The sequence below is a fragment of the Chinchilla lanigera genome, unplaced genomic scaffold (assembly GCF_000276665.1).
Source record: "Chinchilla lanigera isolate Chin_1 unplaced genomic scaffold, ChiLan1.0 scaffold00001, whole genome shotgun sequence".
Taxonomy (NCBI): Eukaryota; Metazoa; Chordata; class Mammalia; order Rodentia; family Chinchillidae; genus Chinchilla; species Chinchilla lanigera.
In genome coordinates, this window is record NW_004955402.1 from 43218911 (window position 1) to 43232895 (window position 13985).

General features: G+C 43.7%; 1 protein-coding gene across 1 annotated transcript in view; it reads left to right on the forward strand.

Moving 5' to 3' along the window:
• The window catches only part of LOC102005869 (nose resistant to fluoxetine protein 6-like), a 57405-nt gene that overhangs the window by 17467 nt on the left and 25953 nt on the right, over positions 1-13985 (forward strand). The window contains exons 2-5 of the mRNA XM_005373174.2: positions 245-384; positions 2064-2142; positions 9238-9379; positions 10910-11127. Of these exons, the coding sequence (XP_005373231.1) occupies positions 245-384; positions 2064-2142; positions 9238-9379; positions 10910-11127 (579 nt within the window). The remainder of the gene's footprint in view (positions 1-244; positions 385-2063; positions 2143-9237; positions 9380-10909; positions 11128-13985) is intronic.

Here is a 13985-nt window from a genome sequence, read left to right on the forward strand (position 1 = left end):
AAAAGAAAACCAACTCTTCATCTTTTTCAGCAACTGCTGACAGATCATGACATGGTGTATACCTCATTGTTCTCTCCTGCTGAAGAGTGAGGCTGCCAAAGAGTGGCATCGGAATAAATCTGTCTCTCTCCTTTTTTCAGTTATCTAAGTTTATAGGTTTGGAAGGTAGAGCCCCATTCCTGTAAATTCACTTGAAAGTGATATCGGAAGCTAATTTTGCAAACTTCTTTGCTTTGCAATTCAGTGTATGACTCTTTGGGGAAGCTTGGGAGCAACATTCTTAACGGCAACCTGGACAGGCTGGGATCTTACAGCGAGTGTCTCTCTACCCAAAGCCCCACTAGAAGCTTCCAAGGGCAGTATTGCAAGCTTCATATACTCCAGGTGAGCATGAGGGACCTGTGTACTTGGTTTTACTCTGTAATTTTTTTTTTTTGTCTTTTTTGAGACACGGTCTTGCTATGCGGTTCAGGCTGGCCTTGAGCTTACTAGGCTAGCCTTGACCTCGCAACGATCCTCCTGCCTCAGCCTCCCGAGTGCTGGGATTACAGGCGTGTGCCACCACGCCCGGTGTATGTACTTGGTTTTGAAAGACAAGTGAATGTCATGATATGGGACAAAATACACCAATTGCTTTTCTTAATTAAAAACAAAAAAACTACTACAATGTTTTGCAAAAAATTGAAGCTAAATTTTAATAGTTGGTAGAAACTGGTTTAGTCTATTCTGTATGGGATATTATATGAGGGACTTGTCCACAAACCACACAGTATGGGGCAAGACTTCTTGATGATCTTCGTGGAGAATCCACTTCAAGTCCTGGTCAGCAACTTCACTAGCAAGATCCTGCACATGTTCACTGGGTTGGTTGGAAGCTCCCTCCAGGCACAGCCACTGCTGGGATCCAGCAGTGACTCTTGTTCTTGGGGTGTTGAGGGCTCTCACTGTGCTCCCTGCCAAATCCCTACTCCATATCCTTGCCACTGGGGAGCCTCCTGGTACCATACTGATCAAGGGAAGGAGATTTGAACACAGTTCCTCAGCACTAGCTCCTGACTTCCATCAATTTTTGGAATACTAGAGGGAGGATTGACTTCCATTTCCTTTTCCCCAGAAACAGAGCTCTAAACACAAATTTGAGGTTATCCTAGCAGATGAACCATGTCTTTATAAGTCCATTACTGAATCAGTTGAGCCATGTTGCTGGACTCACTATCCTCAAAGCACAATCCTTCTATTGCTCGGAAAAAAACTAAGAGTAGCATAGTCTCTTATTAAATATAGGATAGATTTAATGCATGTCACACAATAATAAAAGGAATTTACAGAACTAGTTGGTTAAAAACAATTTTCTGAAATAAATGCAAGCTTTCTGATATTAATGCCTAAAACGCTTACAATGGCTAACCATGGACTTGGGGAGATTACCATTCAGCCTCCTTTGTTTTATTGAGGGTTAGGATAATGATTGCTTGAGGGTTTAATCAGCGTGTACAAATGTCATTGTCAAAGCAGATTAATGTTTTTGATATACAAGCAAAAGGTCAGATCTATACAATTATGTAAGTTATGAGTTTATAAGAAATAACCCAGAAATTTTATTTACAATTTTATCTTCTGTTTATTGAGACAGACATTCTAATTTTTGGCTTGATTTATTAATAAAATCATTACTTAATACATTGTAGCTTGCTACCCAGAGATGGCAACTTGGCAATTGGCTAAAAATCATAGTGGGATTAGCTGTTAATGACCTCTCATCTGGAACAGAGATTCATTGGGACAGATTATGCAAAACCAGTGGCTGCTTCTTAAATAATCAGCTATATTAAACCTGGGGGGCGTATTTTAATTTAAACATAGGCTCATCTAGTGTTCTTGAAATTCACGTAATGGAAAAGCCATGTCTTAGGAAGTTAGAAACCTTTTCTTCTTTCAACACCGTGTTCTCTGTCAATCTGCTTAATGTATGAGTAGCCCAGCAGCAGACTTATTTAGAAATGATTATGCATATGTGCTATGAACACTGAAATTAAAAAGCACTGTGGCATTGTGTTTCCCAGGAGGGAGCCGAGTACAGTGTGGGTGTATGTGTCCCTGATTCTTGTACTGAAGAGGATGTGACTATGATATCTCAGCTGGGTAGGTACGAAGGAACACACAGTGAAACTGTTTCCTCAGCAGAAAGTTTAAAAACCCCAACTTCTTACAGCCAACAAAGACAGTTTGGTTGAACCAAACTTTCATCTTCATTGGTCCACTAACCTGAGATTAATGGAGTGCTGGGGGGAGGGCCTTGGGAACAGAGGGGATGGCATAGCAATTGAGTAGGCAGGAAGAGAGGAGAAAGACCATAATGAGGAGATGGAAGCTGAATATGTGATAAAGATATAAAGTTAAACAGTCTTCCCTCACCTACAGCTGCCTGGTTAGCCTGGAGAGAGGAGGTGGGTGGTGTCCAGGTTCCATATTGTGCTTGTTCTCTGCTCTGGCCCATGTGTTTGGCACCGGCTGGATCCAGAGGCCATTCTGAACTAGGACTGTATGAGGCCAATGTGTTGTAGAGGATTAGTGCTAAGACTCCCGCATTTGGTCCTGGTTGTCACTTCCCAGCTGTGTGAGCTTGGGAAAATCACTTAATCTCCCCAAGCTTCAGCCTCTGCTGTGAAGTGCGGGTGGGCTCTGAAACTCAGCTGGCTCCAACTCTATAATCACTTCTGACCTTAGCTATGTAGGAGGAACACATTTTAGTCCACATGGAAATGGATTTGATTTCCTCTAAGTCTTCCAAAATTGTCCATGCAAGAAACTTAAAGCCTGAAACTTTCTGCTGCCAGTGTCTTTTGGATTTGTTCTCCTTTAAGGTGCTGATATTGCAGCTAGTTTATGATAACGTTAAATTGCCTTGACCATGTGATGGTTCCTATGGCTTTGGGTACGTTATCTATCTAGCCTAGTATTTCCTGTACTATTAAAACAGAAAAGCCAAACAAGAGCTGCAGGTGTAAGTTGGTGGTAGAGTTCTTGCCTAGCATGTGCGAGGCCCTGGGTTCCATCTCCAGCACTGAAAGAAATAAAAATTTGCTATGAATCAAATTCAAATTCCAGTTTTTTTCACCAACAGAGTGAAAAGATAACCCACAGAGTGGGAAAAATTATAGCCAGCTGTCCCTCGGACAAAAGACTTATATATAAAGCATAGAAAAATTGAAAAAAATCAGACCCCCCAAATTCAAAGACCAACAAAAATGGGCATCTGAAATGAATATACATTTCTCAGAGGAAGAAATAAAAATGGTAAATATATGAAAAAATGATCAACATTATTGGTCATTAGAGAGATGCAAATTATAATAACACCGAGATTCCATCTCACCCCAGAAAGAATGGCTATCATCAAGAAGTCAACCAACAGCAAATTCTAGAGGGGCTGTGGGGAAAAAGGAACACTTCTCCACTGTTGGTGGGAATGCAGACTGGTGCAACCACTGTGGAAATCAGTGTGGAGATTTCTCAAAAAACTAGGATGAGAGGGCCCATTTGACCGAGCTGTTCTTCTGGGTAGCTTCCCAGAAGAATTAAAAACAGCAGACCACAGCGATATGTGTGCACTCATGTTTATAGCAGCACAATTTGTTATAGCTACATCTTGGAAACAGCCCAAATACCCATCAGTCGAAGAATGGATAAAAAAGATGAGTTTTTTTATACAATGGAGTATTACTCAGCCATAAAGAAGGATAAACTTGAGACTTTTATAGGTGAATGGATTTCAAGTGAAATAAATCAGACACACATGTAAGCATAATATTGTCTCCCTCGTGTGAGAAGCTGAAAGAGTAAATAAGATCTAAAGTGTATAATAGATTTTATGAAGTGGGAAGGAAAGAGAAAGTGGGATGGGGGAAACAGAAGAAAGGAAGGAAGGGAAAAGAAAAAATATATATACCCAAGAGAGTTAAGATAGTTACACTACTAATTTCTCTTAGTTCATTGAAAAAAAAAGGTTTGTGCCAATATTGTTTGGACAATTTTTCTTGTACTTGTACTCTGAGCAATGACTCTGAAGATATCAATACCCAATGTATTAACCACTGTTACTCTCCTATTATCTTGTTTTGAAATTTTGTTTTATTTTTTCTCTCTAAAGTAAAATTAAAATTCCATTTTTTGTTGGATAAGCCATAAGTATCCTTGAAACAAAGATACATTTATAATTATTATAAAGTTTGCATTTCAAGTGAATAAAGGACCTAAGTCTCACAAGTGGTCTTTCTCATCTAAGAGATTTATCAATTACACTCATTTTTCTGACTGTTGCTAACCCTGCTAGCTAGAGTTGCCATTAGAATAAAATGCCACCTTAGCAATAATTCCCACCAGTAGAGATGGATTTTGAGAAAGTTGTACTGGGACGAAGGAACTGCAAAGGGGCAGAGAGCTGACGGGAGCTGTACTGGTGGAATTCAATCTCTGAGGCCAAAGTGTTTCCTTAGCTTCAGCATGCGGGCAGTGGGAAAACCAGAGCCTCTTTGCCCAGGGGAAAAGGCCCCATCTGGAAGGGATTTGTCAGCTATTTCTTAAAGCTTTTTGATGGAGTTGCCAGTATTTCCTCTACAGATGTGAGGATGACCAGCTCAGCAATGCCAGGTGGCTGCTGTTGGCACAGATGTTGCTCAGAGCCAGCCAGAGCTGAAGCATCCATAACAGGCCAAAAAAGACGATTGCAGTGTCGCAGGGGAAGAGGCCCTGGAAAAGGGGGATGGACTGCTTCTTGCCAGAGGCTGGGGCAAAACACTCCACAGGGGTTGTCACAGATGTTATACAGGGGACTCACAGCAGACTTTATGTGAGCCTTCCAAACAAAATAAAAATGTGTAACTCCAGAGTGTGGAGAGTTTAGATCAACCTTTGATATGACGATTATGAAATCCGAATTAAGGCTATTTCCCTAAAAATTAGATGCATGCACTTCAGTATCACTTATTATATTCAGCTCCCAGGGCTCCTGTAACCAGTTCATGGTATATTTTATGATGATCGCACTGCTCCATTTTGCATTGAATTCTGAGCTGCTCAAAGTTGATGTTTAACAGTCCTTCATAAGGAGATGTACACTGTCCTCTTCCCTGCTCTCTGCTGAGCTCCCTTCACCTTGCTTCACCTACTATAATCGGAATTATCAGCCCACTAGTAGGGCAATAGTGAGGGCATTGCAAAGGATGTTTCCCTGCACAGCCCTCTCTCTTATGGATTCCCCAGTGCTGCATGAAAAATTAGAAGTGTTTAATAGCAGCTCCTTGAATTAGCCACAGAAGCGCCTTTCTTGGTAAGGATTCAAAAGGAACCCAAAACATTCCACAGAACATCATCTTGTATTTGCAGTTTAATTCAGACAGTATTTACTGAGCGATTTTATATCAGGGCTTTGTATGAGACATAACACGTGTATGCTGGAAGGCCCAAAACAGTTGAGAATTATTCATTTTGGGAAACCTACAATTTAGTAGGGAAGGTGTATGGGCCTAAGTTACTGGGAGAAGCTATCAGAAGATAAATGCTAGATCTCAGATTGAGCACTAGGGAGGAGTGAACAATATGTACAGTGGTGTTAGAATTTTAAAAGATGTATTATAGGTCTGCACTGTACTGTTCGATTACACCTTGTATAATCTGAGGGGTTGGGAGAGTGGGGCGGAGGAGAAGTTGTGGCCTGGGAATGTGTCTGACAGGCTTGTTTGAGAGGAGTACAGGATGGGTAGGGTGAGAAGTTGGTAGGAAACAGATCAAATAAAATTTTCTAATAAAGACTTCTTATTTCCCCGAGTAGACCTGGAACCTGGTGCAGTGTAGACACGTAGGGCTGACTGAACAGATGTGGGCTTCAGATTAGTTTTGTTGATTGTGGAAGAATTTAGACTGGGGTGTGGTATGTGTCTGCAGTGTTTCTGGGGCCAAACATCTCTGGAGCCCTGTAGATACTGATTGACTTAGGTATTGGGGGAGGCTGGGCAGGCCTAGAAAATCCAAATCATCAAGGTGGCCTCATCTTGAGAGTCTGGGTCAGGTGGCCAGGCCCAGGGCTGCCTCTGTGGAGCAAAAGGAGTTGCTGAGTCTCTGTACAGTCCCTAGTAAGTTGTTTTTGGAGACTCTGGGTTCAGTTCTGCACTACCCATTATCTCCCCCCACCCTGGCCCTTGGGGTCTGTGGGTTCACATGGTCAACATTAGGCATGGCACATGCTCTGGAGGAAGGGGGAATGGCACCCACAGTGCCGTATTTGGACCAAGCCAGGGAGGTCCCTGCCTGGGCTGCCCCCTTTAGGAAGGGATTCCTTTATCTGGGTTGTCCCCGTGGGTTGATGTTTGCAGCACCAGGGGAATGTACCTATCCAGAGCCTGCTCCTTCTCTTCTGGCCCCTGGTCTGAGTATGGAGGACCTCAGGGTTCCCTGCCCAGCTACACTAAGGTGTGACTGGAGTGGAGGTGAGGTAGGAGGTGGGACTGAGATTGTTCACAATCACCTTTAATGCACCTGAACATGCAGAAACAGATATGAGAAGAGGGGAGGGAGGGCCAGGAGCTGGTAGGTGGGTCTCAAAGAGGCCTCCCTTGCACTCTTGCCCCAGAACATACATATATGTACATATATATATATATATTTGCAAATAGAAACACACACACATTTAGACACATACACATGCATATACCCAGCTACATATATACACATACATGCGCATATACATACCTACATCTATGCATACACATACATACAGACACATGCAGAAACATATATGTATACACCGAGACACAGTTCCTATAAAAGCGTTGGAATCCTTCTGGCTTCCTGGAGGGCCAGAGCAGTGTGCAGGTTCCTCAGTCACTGCTACACTGCAAAACGGCTATAGTTGTAGAGCTGGAAAAATCATGTTGTCAGAAATCATATCTTTGCAGTAAGAGGGTGTCAACCTGCAGTAGGAGGGCGTTTGTCAACTTCAGATTTATCCACCTCAGTGATAAGGGCCTGGGTCTCCTTGTTTCCTCCGCAGCAGCTTGCTGTGCAGAAGGAAGCCCCGGGACTCTGTGTGAGCCACTGTGACTTTACTTTTAGCCCCAGTGCTTGTGAGTACAGCTCCTAGAGTTAGACTCAGAGACTGCCTGGGAAGATAGCCGGGGTGCATTTTGAAGGTGCCAGTAAGTCTGTGTTGTGTAGGCAGGGAAGAGTCAGGTGTGTCCAAAAGATACTTTCAAAAACAAAGGAATGGGCTAAGGATTTAGCTCAGTGGCACAGCACCTGCCTGGCAAGTGCAAGGTTGTGAGTTCAATTCCCAGTACCAGGGGCAGGCGGAAACAATGGAAGGTGAAGGGAATTTAATCTGGGATCCCAGTCATACATGTTATCATTTTATTCCTTGTTCTGTTGTCCTTCCTATTTGTTGCACATACGGCCCAAAGATAAGCTTTAAAAAACTTCTTTTGTACTACAAACTTTTTCATATTGCTGTTGGATTTCCCTGTGGCCTCCAATGCCTGCTGTTCAGTTAAAAGATGACAGCAAAGGTACGGGCTGCTGTGGCCTCACAGAACAGCGTAGATTCACCAGGTGGTGAGCCGGGTCTTAGCGCTGCAGACCCAGGAGGGATCTGCTCAGTTCTTCCTGGCAGCTGGCTCTAGAGGCCTGACGCACATTGCCTGGAGGCTGGGGAGTGCTTCCTTGAAGGAAAGGGAAGGAAAGCACAGGGGAGCAGAGGAGAGGGGACTGGAGGAGAAAACAGAGTTGATTCCTTTAAAATTAGAAGTAGAAATTCTAAGGGAATAGACATGTGATGTGGCTCAGTATATTTCACTTCAGGGGAGGAGCTGATTTGGGAGATCCATATATAAACAGGAAGTAGCTCCAGGGGCAGCATTCCAAAGCAAAGGGAACTGAGTAATGAGGAATTCTGCCATCAGATCCCTGGGGGGAACTGGCGGAAACCTAAATCAAGCGCTGTACTTTTGAACAGGGCTGGAGACACACAGATGCCTTCTCTTCCTTGTTTTTGCCCTTGATATGTTACAATTAAGAATCAAACTTAATTGCACAGTATTAATCTTTTAGCAGCCTATTTGGACATTTTGGAAACCCTGAGTGGTGGAGGTGAAAGGGATATTATTCTGCTGTATGCAGCCTACCCCTTCCTTGTTACGTGGGTGAGGAAATGAGACCTAGAGAGGTGAAACGACTTGCTCAGATCCCGCAGCAGCTGACCACAGCAACTGACCTCAACCTCTTGGATCTAAGCCTAACATTGTGGAGTAGTGGATGAGGCAACAATACCAACATTTATTAAGCTCTTACTATATGCCAGATTTTGTTCTATGGGCTTTACAATGATTGTGTCATTTAATTCCACACTAACCCCATGAGGTAGGTACTATTATTCTCCAAATTTTACCAAGGTAGAGGGAAACTGAGTCATAGAGTTATTAAATAATGTGCCCAAGGTCACATCATAAAAGTGAATTCAGGATCCCAAACCAGAGAACCTGTATTTTTAGCTGGTAAGCTCAAATTCACGAACTTATCTAAGGTCAATTCTCTTTGTCCATAAAGTAAGGTAAAAAGTAGTTCCTTGTAGGGTTGTTCAAAGATCAGAAATAATGAACAGAACATGCCTTGTATCTAGTGTGTGCTTCAAAAGCAGTGGCATTGCTTGTTTCTCATAGCTGGCATTGCTGCCTTATGAAACCCAGTGTGTCTCACACTTTGCTGAGACTTTGGAAATACCCTGGCCCCGGTTCCCAGTGTGCTTCCTGAGAACTTTCTGGAATGTGGATTCCTAGGCTCCTTCCAAGGATACCCAGGTCCATGGATGCTCAAGGCCCTTTTATAAGTGGGGTAGTATTTGCATATAACTTATGTACGTCCTTCTGTATACTTTAAATCATTAACTATTTGCATAGCATTTAGATTAGGCATTATATTACAAAATGGTATGTAAATAGTTGTTGTACTGTATTGTTTTGGAATTGACAACAAAAAATGTACATGTTCAATACAGATATGATTTTTTTTTCAAATATTTTCAGACCAAGGTTGCTTCCATCCATGGATATAGAGGGCTGACTGTATATTAAAATCCAGCTTCTCTTTTCAATGTCAGAGTTTTATTTGAAATAAAAGGAAAGCACTTGGGAACGTGTAACGCATTATTAGAAACTAAAATATGAATACAGCTTCTTTTTCTCTTGGTAGATATTTTAAGATTTAGGAACACCTCATTCTCAGCCCCCTCCCTCTCCTTCTTTGCATCAAATTCTTCCTCCTTGGCTGGCGGGAGTGTGGCCAGATGTGCTGCTGGAATGTTTCCCCTGGACACCTTCGCTGCTGTGTGTCTGTGAGTATGAACATCCGAGGTGCTCAGCTAGGGTCCTGTGTGTTTCTTCTTTGTCAGCTTCCCCTCAGCAACCACATTCAGCCATTTTGTTTTATTTACTGAGCAATATCTGGCCGATGATGCCTGTTTGTTGGCCATTGTGGTCTGAATGTTTGTGGCCCCCCAAATGCCTGTGTTGAAAGTTAGGCCCCTCCTACCTTGCATTAGGAGGTAGGGTTCTTGGCGGTGATTAGAGCCCTCATGAATGGAATCAATGGTCTTATAAAAGAGATCTCAGAGACCCCCTCAGCCTACTCCACCATGTGAGGTCAGTAAGAGGGTGCCATGACCCAGGAAGCGGGCCCTTACCAGACCCCGTATCTTCTGGGGTCTTGATCCTGGGCTTTCTATTCTCTGGAACTGTGGGAATCCAGTTTTGTTGTTCATAAACCACTCAGCCTATGGTACTGTGTACAGGAGCCTGAGGTCACTAAGACATAGGGAGGTCACCACATACCTTAAACAGGAAAACCTGGAAGTGTCCCAGGGAGAGCTGACCACACCCAAACACGAGGCATCAGGACCACTGAGAAATGTGCCTTGTCCTTGCTGCCATGTGACCATGTGGAAGATGAATTCCTTTGCGGGAGGCGCTGCTTTACAGCCTTGCCCTTTGCTCCTTGTTCGCATTTTGGACCATTCCTTAGGATGCATTTGATAGAATGGCTGGCTCATAACAATGGAATTGTTATTCATTTCTACTGCCCAGTAGGAGCAGCCACTGTGCCTTGCCCCCCTCTCACTGGCACCAAGGCCATTGTTATAAAAACTGGCACCGGGTGCTGGGGATTTAGCTCAGTGGCACAGTGTCTGCCTGGCAAGCACAAGGTCAGGAGTTTGATTCCCGGTACCAGAAGAAAACCAAAAAAAACACAAAAAACAGGCACCAATTTACTAGGTAAATGTATTGGTTTAAATTACATCTTTAAAAAAGCTGGCGAGGAGAGTTTATCTGTCACTTGTGTTTTCCTATTGTGAAATAACCTTTACAGTTTTCACCTCTTTTCTCAACTGTGTTAACTGGGACCTTACTGATTTTTTTAAAAAGCCATATTAATCTTCAGTCACACGGCTTCCTTGGTGTTAAAGAGTTAAGTGAAATTCACTCATATTTTCCTCTGTGAATTTTAAAATTATTTTTGTTCTTAATATGTCATTTCACTTTATTAAAACTGCTAAACGGTTGCCATATAAATAATCAATGGTAGCCGGGGAGGGTCACTGAGGCAGGAGAATCACAAGTTCACAAGTTCAAACCCAGCTTGGGCAACTTAGCAAAAACTTGTCTCAAGATAAAAAGTAAAATAAAGTAAAATAAAATAAAAAACTCTGAGTGTGTAGCCAGCTAGTGCAAAGGCCCTGGGTTCAATCTCCAATATCACCCCACCCCTACTTGCAAAGTCAGTGGTTTTGCTTTCCATGAACCTATTTTTTCTGCAACTTATTTTGGTGGCATGTGAGGAAAGCCTGGCTATGTGTCTTCTCACACAGGTTCCTCACCTTGCTGGGTCTCACTCTCCCTCTTGCTGGAACAGTCTACGTGGCTGCCAGGGACCTCAGGACATTGTCAGTGGCCGGTGACGCCCCCTCCGCCAGTTACGGGAGTCTGCCCCTGAGAAAGCTCGAGAGCCGTGAGCACAGAAGCGGGACGCATGGGACAGCTTGGCAGGCCCCTCTCTCCCTGGCCGGACCTGCAAGCAGAGGAAAAAGTAAGCATTTCATTGCAGCAGGACCACCCAAGAGAAGCGACTTCCATGAGTGTGTGGCTGGAAAATAGTTCCAACAGTGCTGGGTTCTAGTGAGCGCCGAGCAGCTTCTAAATGTCAATATGGAGGTCGGATCTTTGCTCCTTACAATTCAGCCTTTGTTGACCATTGGCGCGGTCAGGCAAGGCGAGGCCACCAAAAGTGCTCCTTTATTTCTTGGGCACAATTCTCCAGTGTGTGTTTGTGCTGTCAAAGGTGGAGTCAGAGCAGAGCTCAGGGGCTCGATGCAGTAATTCCCTGGCGAACAATTGCATGACTGCAACACCCTTTTTCAGTGTCATAAATATGGAAAGCTCACAGAAGCTTCTGTTGCCACTAAGGTAAGTGATTTGCATATGAACTGATGGGGGTTTGGGAGTGTGCAACACAAATTAGTGAAAATAGCTGAGCCAGAAACAGGTAACTGTAGTGACGCTGGGTTCAATGGGTTCTCATGTGTTGTGTTTCAGAAAAACAGCAAGAGCATTATTTTTGTTTCCATTTGCCTATATGGAATGCAAAAGCATATATATACATATATACACTTGCATATATGCATAGGTGTATGTATACACACATAAATAGGATAGACGCACACATGTACACATACGCCTTACATAAGAACTGCCTGGCCGTGCAAATACTTTTAGAACATGTGGAATAATTCTTGGCACATTCCTTTTAGGGCTACACAGTTGTCCTTCCTCATTGCAGTGAAGGAGATTAAAAATTAAACACAAAATTTTCAATGAATGAACCGGAAGAATACGAATATGAGATAAGGTGGATTCAGGGAATATGCCTAATGCAGAAGGCATGACAACTACTTTTTTAAAATTCCTCTGTGAGTTTTCAACAAAACTACCAGAATATTAACAAGAAGACAACAGCAAGACAAGAAGCACAACAAGAAGACAAACCAGGAAACACATCTGGGTTGGGATGAAGATATTCTAAGAAGGAGCTGAGAGGCTCTGAGCTCTGAGAAGCTCCTGGCACAAGCTCCTTATTACAGTCAGAAGCAGTTCTGTGAGTTGCGATGGGAAGTGATGATTGTTAGGGCTCCACACTATGATACTGACCCACAGCCTAGAAGATGCACCTACTTCTTGGTTATGGTACAGACCCATCAGAGGCAGAGGGCAGTTATGGAGGCCATGCCCTCGGTGACCTTGCCCTTGGTGACCTCTCTCTGTCCTGGTTGCCCTGCAGACAGGTCTGTGGTGGCGCCGTGCGTGGAACACATGCCTAGCAATCCCCACTTATACCTGCCTTGACTGCTAACCCTGACTGACTTTGATCAAATTGCTTGGCCTTTATGGGCCCCAATTTGCACAAGTATAAAATAGGGGCACAAAAGGAGGCTTGTGGAAGGAATGAAATGAGACAATGTAGGCTCACATCCTGAGTTCATCCCTCTTTTCTTCATTCTCTTCAGTTAAGGCAGGAAAAGGAAGAAAAGGTAGGCCTTTCACCTGCCAAGACCTCTTGCGTGAGCTGCAGAGCTTGTTGTGTAAGCAGCTGGGTCAGTGGGACTCAGAGGCTTCTGACTGTCAGACTGACAGGGAGGCGACCGGAAGCATAATTCCCACTGCTTTCTTAGGTGCTAAACTGGCTTAAGGCCAGATTGCAGGGTTTGGAGCACACACCTGGCACGGTGTCAGGAGTCTGCTGCAGAAACGAGGGTTCCTCACTCAAGCAGAAATTCCTATGGTCAGATCACTGAGGTTACACTTGCTTTTCCAGTAGTGACATCTAACTGTGGCCTCAGAATTGGGGTGGGGGGTCCTCTGTGTTCTGTTTCCAAAGCAAGTTTTTAAAAACTCACTTGCCGAGGTTCAGCAATTTTCCTCTTCACTTTTACAGTCGGCAGCAAGTCAAATCAACCTAAGACCACCGTGTCTTCTGGAAGTTTAGAGCCGAATTGGGAAGTTGGGATTCTTGGTTCTTTATCCTGCAAATAACCATGACATTTACTTCGAGTGGTTTCCTGTTACATGCGCCTTTCTTTTGCTGTTTAGATGAGCCAGACATGAGTGAATGAGCAAGCTATAAGGATGTTTTCATGAAGTTAATAGCTATGGATTTCAGCAGCTGGAAGCGAGGATTTTTTACTTCACGGGCCATTGCTTAAAGTAGGCTCACCATGTGATAACAAGAGAATCCAAAGGGGCTACTGGTTTTTTAAAGCTCCATCACACCCATCAAGCCTTAAGCTTTGGCCTGTATCAGAATCCCTGGCAGGCGGCACGGTACAGCGCAGATCTCTGGGCCCCAGCCCCAAAGATTCTGACCTAGTGAATGTGCTGCAGCGTGGAACGAGCATTTCTAATAAGTTTCCTGAGATACTAAAGCTGCTGGGCTGGGGGCTTCCACCTTCACATGCACTATTTCAGCCAGCCCTTCTTACAGTCCTCCTGTATAGTGTATAATACTTTCCATTTACAAATGAGCCAGATGGGACCCAGAAAGACATCTTTTCTATAGATCAGCTACTTTCAGACAATTTATAAACTGCTGTTGGTTACATTCATCCACAGGTAGAATTTAAGTAATAATAAAATATGTTAAGCATTTGCTTGCCAACGCAGGGCTTGAGCTGGACATTTAACATCATCCTAGAGTCTTCATAATAACCTTGCCAAAAATTACGCCCATTCTAAAAGTGATGGAAGTGAGGCTCAGGGAGGTTAATGAGCTTGGCTGAATCTGGCAGAGGCGTGGTCTTCTGTGTTCCCATGAGAGCAGGGAGCTCCTCAGGAAATGGGAGGAGCCAGGTGAAACCAAGTGCGGGGCTGCCGCCTGTGTGGTGTTCATTGTCG